At 44.4% G+C, this 11105-nt stretch overlaps 1 protein-coding gene and 1 long non-coding RNA gene across 2 annotated transcripts in view; both read right to left on the reverse strand.

Annotated features, from left to right (window-relative positions):
• The window catches only part of RAB10 (RAB10, member RAS oncogene family), a 55417-nt gene extending 44780 nt beyond the window's left edge, over positions 1-10637 (reverse strand). Inside the window, exon 1 of the mRNA XM_084792608.1 lies at positions 10001-10637. Within this exon, the coding sequence (XP_084648734.1) occupies positions 10001-10127 (127 nt within the window). The 5' untranslated portion in view covers positions 10128-10637. The remainder of the gene's footprint in view (positions 1-10000) is intronic.
• LOC311603632 lies at positions 2608-5506 on the reverse strand. The gene is made up of 2 exons (XR_014781199.1): positions 5418-5506; positions 2608-3028 (listed from the first exon to the last, which is right to left on the reverse strand). It is a non-coding gene; the product is annotated as an uncharacterized lncRNA (long non-coding RNA).
• Positions 10638-11105: the final 468 nt, after the last annotated feature.

Below are 11105 nucleotides of genomic sequence, written 5' to 3' on the forward strand. Positions count from 1 at the left end.
GATAAAGTTGGTGATATTTTCCAGGTGGTAGAACAAATCAACAGGATTGAAAGTAAAAACTATGACAATCCATGGAGTCCAATATTCAGTTAAAAAGACAACAGAAAATAAAGGCAAGAAAAAAATGTGATAAGATATCCAGTGAAAAACCTGAAAGACTCATGAACCCAGAAGAATAGATTTTAAAAGAAACAGGGCAGTGGTAACGCACGTTTTTAATCCCAGCACTCGGGAGGTGGAGGCAGAGGCAGGTGAATCGCTGTGAGTTCGAGGCCAGACTGGTCTACAAAGTGAGTCCAGGACAGCCAAGTCCACACAGAGAAACTCTGTCTCAAAAAACAAAACAAAACAAAAAAGAAAACAGTGCTCACAAAGCAAGAACTCCACCACTAACAAAGCTGAAACCAAAGCACCATCCAAAGCTAGAAGAAAATAGAAAAGCATTTTCAACCTAGATTCCCATCAAACACTCAAGTCAAAGGACAGATTTACAGCATTGTCATGGAACTAGAGGCATGCCTCAATGGCGGAACCCTCGTGCAGCACGTACAAAGCTCTAGTTTTGATCCCTAGCAAACATGAGTTGTCTCCAAAACTTTCCTTTATACGCAGCCTTTCTATAAGAAGCTATTAGAGGATAAGCTTCAAGGTAGAATGTTTAGCAAAAGCAAAAATGTCACACACAGGAAACCTAGGGAATTTCCAAGGCCATAGCTGTACCACCAGCCTGTTACAGAAGATGGGAGGGAAAAAGGTCTACCTTTTCTAGTCTAGGAAATCAACAGAAGCCAAAAACACTGTCTCTCTGATGGCTTGACTGTGAGGAAACCCATTGAAGATATAGGAAGGATATTAATCAAATAAAGAGAAGTTTTAACTCAGAGGAAAGAAAAAGGGGAGGGGGCGGCAAGATGGCTCGGTGTGTAAACACGCTTGCTAGGTAAGCCTCACAACCCAAAAGTCAATCCCTGGAACACACCTAAAAGTCAAAGGAGAAAGTTGACTTTTTCACAAAGTTGACCTCTGGCCTCCATATGCATGCCATAACACACACACACACACACACACACACACACACACACCTACCTCCAAAATAATAAACAAACAAGTTTAAAAGAGAAAAACAAAGAAAGGCATAAATATTTTAGGAACCAAAGTGAGTACAGTTCTGTAGCAAAATAATATTTTCTGGGCATAATGGCACAACTGTACAAATGCTGAAACTACACGTACAAAACTGAAAACTCCCACAAATTCAAGCCAGGTAAAAATCCCAGCATGGTAGGAATAGGGGGGTGGAAAGGTTGGAGTGGGTGGGCACTGAGGAGCTACTGGCAAGTGATGGCTGCTGGGGAAGGAGACCCAGTTTTCTTCAGGGATGTTCCTGTAGAGGCCCTTTACCCTACACCAACACAGATAGCATTAAGTGAACTCAGCAGACTTAAAATACAGAGAGCATAGAGGTTAAAAGGGAAAAGTTGGAAGGGGAAGAGGAGGATCTGAAGTGAGAGAAATGGAGGATGGGTTTGATCCAAACACTTTAAATACATATATGTTTATTAAACATTTTAAAATAATACTAACAGCTTACAATGAAGGGACCTAGAAAGATATCTCAGCCCTTGTTGCCTTTGATGAAGAACCAGATTCAATTCCCAGCACCCACATGGTGAGCCACAACTACCTGTAACTTCAGTTCCAAGGGATCTGGTTTATGCAGGCATCAGGCACACATGTGGTACAGGCACTTACACATACACATGAAATAAATAATGTTTTAGTTAAAATTAATCTGAGTGTGGTAGAGCACACCTTTAAGCCCGACATTCTGGAATTGGAAGTAGAGGCAGGCGGATCTCTGTGAGTTCAAGGCCATCCTGGTCTACTGAGTGAGTCCAGGACAGTCAGAGCTACAGAGAGAACCTGTTTTGAAAACAAAAACAAACAAAATCTGCCTAAGCATTGCTACTGATATGGAAGAAACAAATCAACAGTACCTTCTGTTATGAGTCTGATACACTGTATTTTTTCAATCCTCTAATGTTTTGTAACCTGGGAGCTGTTTCTGCACGGTATGGGAAACACAGGACTCCATCAAGAATAGCTTCTTTCATTAAAAACATTATATTTTATTTCTAGAAAGGATAAACACCAGTTGTGTATGCTTGCAACCCAAAGTATATGGCAACGTCTTCAAAGAAACATTTCCTCATCCTTAATTTCCCTTTAGGTTTTATTTTCATTGTGACAGATCTCATGCAGCCCCTCCTGCTTCTGCCTCCCAAGTGTTGACCGCAGGAGCACCGCCATGCCCTTTATGCTGCGCTGAGGACCAAAGCCAGGGGTTCTGAACCTTAGCCGAGCACACTACTTACCAACAGAGCGCAGCCATTTCCAGCTACACTTCATTTGTTTCCTTCACCTTTCTTCTATTTTCAAATTCCCTTTCTTACCAATCCCAACATAAGAAACTTCAAGTTCTTTTACTTAGTTTGATTTTTGAGACAAGGTCTTGCCTTGTAGCCCTGGCTGGCCTCAAGCTTGCTATATAAACCAGCTGACCTCAAACTCCTAGCTTTTTTTTTTTTTTTTTTTTGGTCTCCCTGGTACTGGGGTTACAGGTGTACAGGTCACAGCCTGAATATTAATGTATTTAAAGAACTCACTCCATGTTTCCTTGTTCTTACCAGCCGTATAGTTTCAAAACTCTTTTTTTCTTTCTTTCTTTCAAGAAAAACTCATATGCTACTCCCCACAGTACTATAATCTGAAGACCCAGCAACATGCCAGAGCTCCAAACCCTCCAGATCTTCAACACTTGCTTTTGTTTCTGTGGGGAACTGTGAGAATAGTCATTTATTCTCTCCTATATCCCATGTGTGTATTACACTGCTGAGGACTGAACCAGAGCTTCACACATACTAAGCACCTTATAACCCCAGCCCTCCTTTTTTTTTTTTTTTTCCTTTTTTCTTTTTGATTTTGCAATACAAGGTTTCTCTGTGTAGCCTTGGCTGTCCTGGACTCACTTTGTAGACCAGGCTGGCCTTCCACTCACAGTGATTCACCTGTCTCTGCCTCTGGAATACTGGGATTAAAGGCGTGTGCCACCAACACCCAGCCTTTTTTTCATTTTGAACAAGTTCTAATTAACTTGTCTAAACTGGTCTTACTCTGTAGACTAGACAAACCTTCAACCTGAAATACTCCTGCCTCAGCCTCCCAAGCAGCTGGAATTAAGGGCCTGTACCACCATGGTCTAATAGAGAATAGCCATTCTAATGACTGTAAAATAACATCTCACTATTGCTTTGACTTGTTTTTCACATGCTTATAAGCCATTTGTACATGTATTTTTGGAGTCACATTTACATAGTTTTAATGTACCCTAAAAGCACATGCTTCAGTGAGAACAATCCCTTAGGCATCCGGCATCCCTGCACATGAGCCTGAGTATCCTGCACAGCTCTCATATGCCTACGACAAAAGTTTGGCTCATCTCTAAAAGAAGACACTCAAGGCAGAGGCAGGCGGATCACTGTGAGTTTGAGGCCAGCCTACTCTACAAGGCAAGTTCGGGACAGCCAAGGCTACACAGAGAAATCTGTCTCAAAAAATAAAATAAAATAAAAGGAGACACTCTATATAAAATGGGGTCAGTCGAATGTCATCAACTCTTTTGTTATTTTCCTTTTGTTTGGGAAATGGTGTCTTACTCTGCAGTACCAGCTAGCCTGGGATATGCTACATAAACCAGACTGGCTTTAATTTGCAGTGGTTCTCTTGCCTCTGTCCTGAGTGATGGCATTATAGAATTGTGCCACCATGTACAACCTATCCCTGGCCAGCCTGAAATCTTCCATGTAGACCAGGATGGCCTCAGACTTACTTACATCCTCTGCCTTCTGAGTACTAAGATTACAGGAATGGCCTACCATATCCAGTAAAATCAACTGATTCTTAGGGAAAAATAATTTACCTCTATTGATTGATTTGACTGTGTATATATTCATACACACACTCAAATGTCACAGCATACATGCAGAGGTCAAAAGGCAACTTGAAAAAGTTGACCTCTCCTTCTACCAAGTGGGTCCCAGGATCAAACTCAGGTCTTCAGGCTTGGCAAAAGTGCCCTTAACTGCTAAGATATCTTGCTGGCCTAATCAACATGTCTTTAATGCAGGTTAGTATTATCAATTTACTCTTCCAAAGTTAGCTAATGAACTCAGATAATAAAAATTATATTATAGCTCTCTCAGAATCAAGTCTTTATCAATTTAATTTTCTTACATGGGGCCAGGGACTACATTATTCAGTGAAGATACTGTCCTTAGAAAAACAAAAAACCTGGGTGTGAAGGGAGGACTAAGGACCAAATGATAGGAGCTGGAGAGATAGCTCAGAGGTTAAGAGCACTGGCCGTTCTTGCAAAGGACCTGGATTCAATTCCCAAAAACCCCATTGGCAGCTCACAACTATCTGTAACTCCAATTAAAATAAAAATAAATATCTAGATATCAAGATATCAAGATAGATAGATAGATAGATAGATAGATAGATAGATAACAAGGCAGAGGCAGGTGGATTGCTGTGAGTTCGAGGCCAGCCTGGTCTACAAAGTGAGTCCAGGACAGCCAAAGCTACACAGAGAGACCCTGTCTCCAAAAATCAAAACTCAACCCCCACCCCCGAGAAAAATGTGTGCTTTGTTGGCATGTTAGCACACACTTTTAATCCCAAAACTTGGGAGGCAGAGGCAGAGGCAGAGGCAGAGACAGAGGCAAGCAGATTTCTGAGTGCCAGGCCAGCCTGGTCTACAAAGTCAGTCCAGGACAGCAAGGGCTATTACACAGAGAAACTCTGTCTCCCAGTACTCAGGAGGCAGAAACAGACAAATCTCTTGAGTTTGAGGCCAGCCTGGTCTATAGAGAATGTTCCAGGACAGCCACAGCTACACAGAGAAACCTTGTCTCAAACAAAAACAAAAAACAAAACAAAACAAACAAACAAAAAAACACAACAACAACAACAGGGGTTGGGCTGGTGAGATGGCTCAGTGGTTAAGAGCACTGACTACTCCTTCAGAAGTCCTGAGTTCAATTCCCAGCAACCACATGGTGGCTCACAGCCATCTATAACATGATTTGATGCCCTCTTCTGGTGTGTAGGTGTACATACAGGCAGAGCACTGTATACAAAATAATAAATAAATCTTTAAAAACAAAAAACTAGGGGCTGGAGAGGTGGCTCAGTTAAAAATACTTGCTGCTAGCCATGTGGTGGTGGTGCACACCTTTAATCCCTGAACTTGGGAACGAGAGGCAGGCAGATCCCTGTGAGTTTGAGGCCAGCCTGGTCTACAAAGCAAGTCCAGGACAGCCAAGGCTACAAAGAGAAATCCTGTCTAGAAAAACAAAAACAAACAAACAAACAACAACAAAAAACTTGCTGCTCCCAGCACTCAGGAAACAAAGGCAGACTCTCTCTGAGTTTGAGTGAGACCAACCTAACCTACAGAGCAAGTTCCAGGACAGCCAAGGCTACACAGAGAAACTCTGTCTCAAAAGAAGAAAGGAGGAGTAGGAAGAGGAAGAAGGTGCTTTAAGGATAAGTTCATATAACCATCACTGAGGTCAATTTGTACAACCAGAACCAGTAACTTTAATTACTCTCCAAACCATCACTGAATTTCTAAGGTTTTGACCTAAAATACTTGATGCACAAGCATAAGGACCTGAGTGCAGATTCCCAACATCCAAATAATAAGCCAAGCATGGCAGAGGGAATCAATCCCAGCACTGGGAACACTGAGACAGGAGGACCTCTGGGGCCTGCCCGCCAGTGACTGATTGGCAAACTCAGGATTAAATGAGAGAACCTATTTCAAAAAGTACAGTGGAGAGCAACAGAGGCCCTCACCTGATACCTGATATCATTACACACACACACACACACACACACACACACACACACACACACACACTACTCAATTATCCAAACAGCTAATACTTATTATTAGGTAAAATCCAATCCCAATTTACTCCATAGTACTCAGAAAGCAAATGAAAAGTAAAGTGTTAAAGTAAATTAGCCCTGGTCCAGGGATAAGGCCTTGTTCTTCATAAGAGGTTATCACTGTACTGCACTAGCTCTCCTCCTACCTGCGTTCACTATTCATCACTCACCTCTTTTAGGTGCTTAGCACTTTACAGGCAAAACAACCACAGACCCTTGCCCCTGTGTCCCTTATTATTATTATTGGTGGCGCATGCCTTTAATCCCAGCATTTGGGAGGCAGAAGCAGGTGGATCTCTGTGAGTTGGAAGCCAGGCTGGTCCAGGACAGCCAAAGCTACACAGAGAAACCCTGTCTCGGAAACCAAACAAACTCACTTCTGGTGTTGTTTGTGAATGGTCTTGCTATTTGAACCTTTGATCCTCCTGCCTCAGCCACTCAAGTTTTGAAATTGGAAGCATGAGCCACCACATCCAGCTGTGACTTTAGATTCACTTTGCAGTTGGGTTAAACCTAAAACATACCAGTGATTTATTTTTGCAACAGTATTCAATGGATCTAATTACAAAAACTTAACATAATTTCTAAATAAATATGTAGGAATTGATGGTTTACAAAAAAGCAAGAACAAGGGAGGCAGAGGCAAGCAGATCTCTGTGAATTCCAGGCCAGCCTAGTCAACAAGGAGAGTTCCAGGGCAGCCAGGGCTACAGAGAAACCCTATCTCAGAAAGGGAAAAAAAAAAGGGGGGGGGGTGTGCATGCGCACGCTAAGAACAGTAGTCCTAGTAAATACTGTAAGAGCCATAAATCTATTAAAAAGCCTTCCTTCAGAGTCAATGAGTAAGAACGATTCTGCCTGAAATATGAAGGGCTACCTTCATTGAGCCTGGTCCTTTAGAACACACCTAAAGTGACAAGTTCTTCATTAGTGCAAGGTCTGAGTGTATCTCAGTGGTGGAATGCCCACCTGGAAGAGACAGGGATCTGGCCCACTGAAAATACATAGTATTTTAAATATCCTAAAAGTGATAAATATTACAAGTATCTCTATTATCTGTGTACCAATTGGCTACTTTTCTGTTGTTTGGACATATACTGTCAGTATAGGAGCCACTAAACTTATGTGGCAACCGAACACCTGGAATTTGTCTAATATAAATTGACATGGTCTGCCCATATAACTCCCACACCAGAGGGGAACATTGCAAAGTATCTGTTTGAAATTGGCTGCATAAAAGTGCATCTTTGATGAGCTAAAGTATATTACTGAATTTTTCTTACATGAGTAGCTCACATTTCTTTCAGATAGCACTCTTTTAAGGCACTAGAAAGAATTCAAAATCTCTGCCCAGAGCTAATGCATGAATATGTTTGAGCTAGACTAAGAATTGCTAGAATTATATTCATTTTTTCAGTTTGCTTTATTCAAATCTCATATAAAAACATCAAATATTTTTATATCAAAATGTGTAAATGTCAGAGGTTACAATGAAATTGTTTAGCAAAGCACCAACAAATATTCAAATGGCCATTACATACAGGACACAATCATTAAAGCAACATATTCTCTCACACACCAGTACCAAAAACGTTATGTATTCTGCACTAAACTGCACTGTGGCCAGGCTGTGGTGGCTCACGCTTTTAATCCCAGCACTTGGGAGGCAGAGGCAGGTGGATCCCTGTGAGTTCGAGACCAGCCTGGTTTACAAACCAAGTCCAGGACAGCCAAAGCTACACTCAGAAAGCCTGTTTTGGAAAAACCAAACCAAACCAAACCAAACCAAACAAAAAACTGCACCATGCTCCTACAAAGTACCTGGCACCACTACTAAATGCTTTGCTCTCACTGACCTAGAAATCCTCACAAGCCCCATACACAGTAGATACTTTTACACTGTCTAATACTATTTTAAGACATTGTAGCCAAAGTTGCAGTTAGTAACCAGTGGAGCCAGGATTCCAACACAGCAGGCTACACTGAACCAACCCATTTTCCCAAGTCAAAAGACAACAAAGACTACAGATGGAGTCAGGACTGGAGATGTATGTAGCTCAGCAGCTTGCCTACCGAGCAAGTACCAATCCAATGCCCAGTATCTGGGAGCCCAGCATCACCCTTCACTACCAAACTTTGCTTCCTACTTTCACCTCACCCTTCTTAAGGGCAGGTTTTTAGAAACTGACCACTCTGGGGTGTGGTGGCACCAGCACTGGGGAGGCAGAAGTAGGTGGATTGCTGTGAGTTCAAGGCCAGCCTGGTCTACAAAGCAAGTCCAGGACAGCCAAGGCTACACAGAGAAACCCTGTCTCGAAAAACCAAAACAAACAAACCTGGCCACACATTAATTCTCTTTCAAAAAGACTGTTTCTCCTTTGATCCAACTCATACTTGTCTTTCAAGCTTTGTTTGAAATTGTCAGTCCATGCAAAGCAGAATCCCCATAATTCAGACTAGCCCCCAAGCTGCCACTCCTCACTGTATTTTGGTTCTCTTCATCAGAACAGTCAAGGGGTCTACTGTACCCACCATTTAGTCCCAAAGCTTTTAACAGTACCTAGCATTAGGTGCTCAATAAATATTTGCTGATTTGGCCACCTGACTCACCCAGTTACACCTCAAAGCAAACTTAGTGCTGTAAATGCTAATCCACAAAGCAGAGGGCAAGTTTAAGCTTCATGAAATTTTGACAATCCCTCCCACCAGTAAGGTACAAGAACCCATTTTAAATAAAAACTTCTCACTTTAATTTCAGTGTAACTTGTTTTATAAGAATGAGTTTAAGGACCCTGTCTCAAAAAACCAAAAAAAAACAAAAAAAAAGTTTAAGTTACTTATAAAATGTCATAAGGAAATCCAAGCCTATTTCAGTAATACTATAAATTGGTTAAAATCAGTTTGATTTTCACAAGTCTTAAGAACTAACTACCACTACAATTGCTTTTCTATTCAACTTCATCGTCAAATTAGTTACAATTATCACAAGTTTTCCTGTCATGCCCTAATGCTAGAGCTGAGGTCTAAAAAAGATAGACTTAAAAAAAAAATGGGGGCCGGGGGTAAGGGGTGTTTCACGCACAGTTACTTTGACAAAATTAATGTTGGTGCCAGCGTCAAAACGACTTTCTTGGAACCTTCCCTTTTCATTTCCGAAACAGGAAACCCAATTAAAAGGTCAACCCCCTCAGCTTTTACTTCCACACCGAGTAATTCCGAAATATGTGGTGAAAGTACATAAAAAGTCCTTAGGGCCACGGCTGACGAAACATTTTCCTGTAAACTCTAGCGTCAAGTAAAACACGAGAACTAGACTTGATTCCATCGGGTTAAAGACAGACAGCGACCACCTCCTCAGACTACTGCTTCTGTTAAGGTCTTGAAAAAGCGCTGTGAGCCAACCATGCCAGATTCCCACCCCAAGCACGAAGAGCCTCCGATTGTTCGACACATCAATGGTTCAGTCAAGACAGCCAACTCACTTCCCTCCGCCCCTCTCATTTTCCTTAATGATTCTGCAACTCTCAAGTTTACTCCAAGTCACAGCCAGACGGAATTATTTTTCTCTCTGACCTCCAATATAAATTCGGGCCTTTACCACATAGCCAGTATCGCTTCAATCCCAAACACGAAAATATGTCTATTACAAATATCACATCAAGTAACGTGAAGTTACTTGATTATTAAAAGGCCAGTCAAGTCACTTAAAGGAACAGGCTTCTGGAACGCTGCTAAATGCTGCATATTTTGTGCCAGCAGGCAGCGAACAGAGAAGGAGACTTGAAAGCAAAAGACCGGATGGAAAGCATGGGAAGACCCCGCCCCAGTAAGCGCTATTCCGATTCCAACACTAACTTAGATCTGTCGCCTGGAATCGGAATCACTGGAACAAAGGCGTAAATTCCGGGAGGCAAGATGTCAGGAATAAAAGAAAACGGCTCGTGGCTCCAGAGCCCCATCACTACCCTCCCACAGGTCTTACCTATGGTGGAAATAAAGGTGGTGTTGAAGGCATCATCCGAAAAACGAAAAAGGACGCAAGTCTTGCCCACTCCCGAGTCCCCGATCAGGAGCAGCTTGAAAAGCAGGTCGTACGTCTTCTTCGCCATTGGGAGGAGCGGCTCGGGCGCTCACCGCCGGTAACCCCAAGGGATCGGTGCTGCTGCTCACTACGGCCAACTCCTCACCCGGGGCGTTCTGGGGCCGCAGCAGTGGGGAAGCGTGTGCGGGGGAGGAAAGCAGCTCTCGAGACGGAGCGGGAGACCTTCCGAACGGCCTCGTCGAGGAAGCCCCGACGGTGGCAGCGCCCGTGCCTCCGAGGGGCGGCGCCCGCGGCTCCGCAGCCTCTCCCAGCCGCTCCGCCCGGTTCCGGGGAGTCGGTCGGGACAAAATGGCCTCCCCTCCCCCCTCAGCGCGGCTCAGCCGGGACGCTCCCACGGGCGGGCGAGCTCTACGTCGAGGGAGCGCGGCGAGCTTGAACACGGCCTCGGCCCGAAGCAGAAACTCCGCGCTAGGACGCGGGCGAGGGAAGCGAAGGAGGTCTCGCGAGCCGACGAGCCCTGCTACATAACCCCAGGAAACAGAGCCGCCCCGGCCAGAGCCACCTTTTTCCCCGTGCCCTCTCACGCCGGCGTGCGCGCTGCCTGAGACGCACGCAAGGACGTACACCCGCCCTTCTCTCGCGCCCACGCCCCTGCGGCCCGCCTCTGCGCACGCGCGCGGGAGGGCATGCAGGGCACGCGGAGGCGGGACCAGAGAGGGCGAGACCGCGGGCGCGCTCCCTGCGGCCTCCTGATTGGGTGCGCGGCTTGACGAACACGCCTCCCCGGGGGAGGTGCGGCCCGGGAGCTGCGCGTGCGCACTACTTTCGTGTAGCCCCCGCCCTCTCCTTCGTTGCCTTTTCCGGGGCGCCCTGCAGACTGCTGGGATTCTCTGCTCTCTGTCTCCTGTTGTAGAGCTAAGCATGTTGGCTCAGCGACGGGCGTGGGTGGCCTCTGTGAGTGTGAGTGTGTGTGTGAGTGTGTGTTTCCTAGATGCAAGAGAAAGGAGTGCCATTCAAGAACGTCCTTACTAAGGCCAGAGGTCTC

The sequence above is a fragment of the Acomys minous genome (genome assembly GCF_964271855.1).
Source record: "Acomys minous genome assembly, chromosome: 8".
Taxonomy (NCBI): domain Eukaryota; kingdom Metazoa; phylum Chordata; class Mammalia; order Rodentia; family Muridae; genus Acomys; species Acomys minous.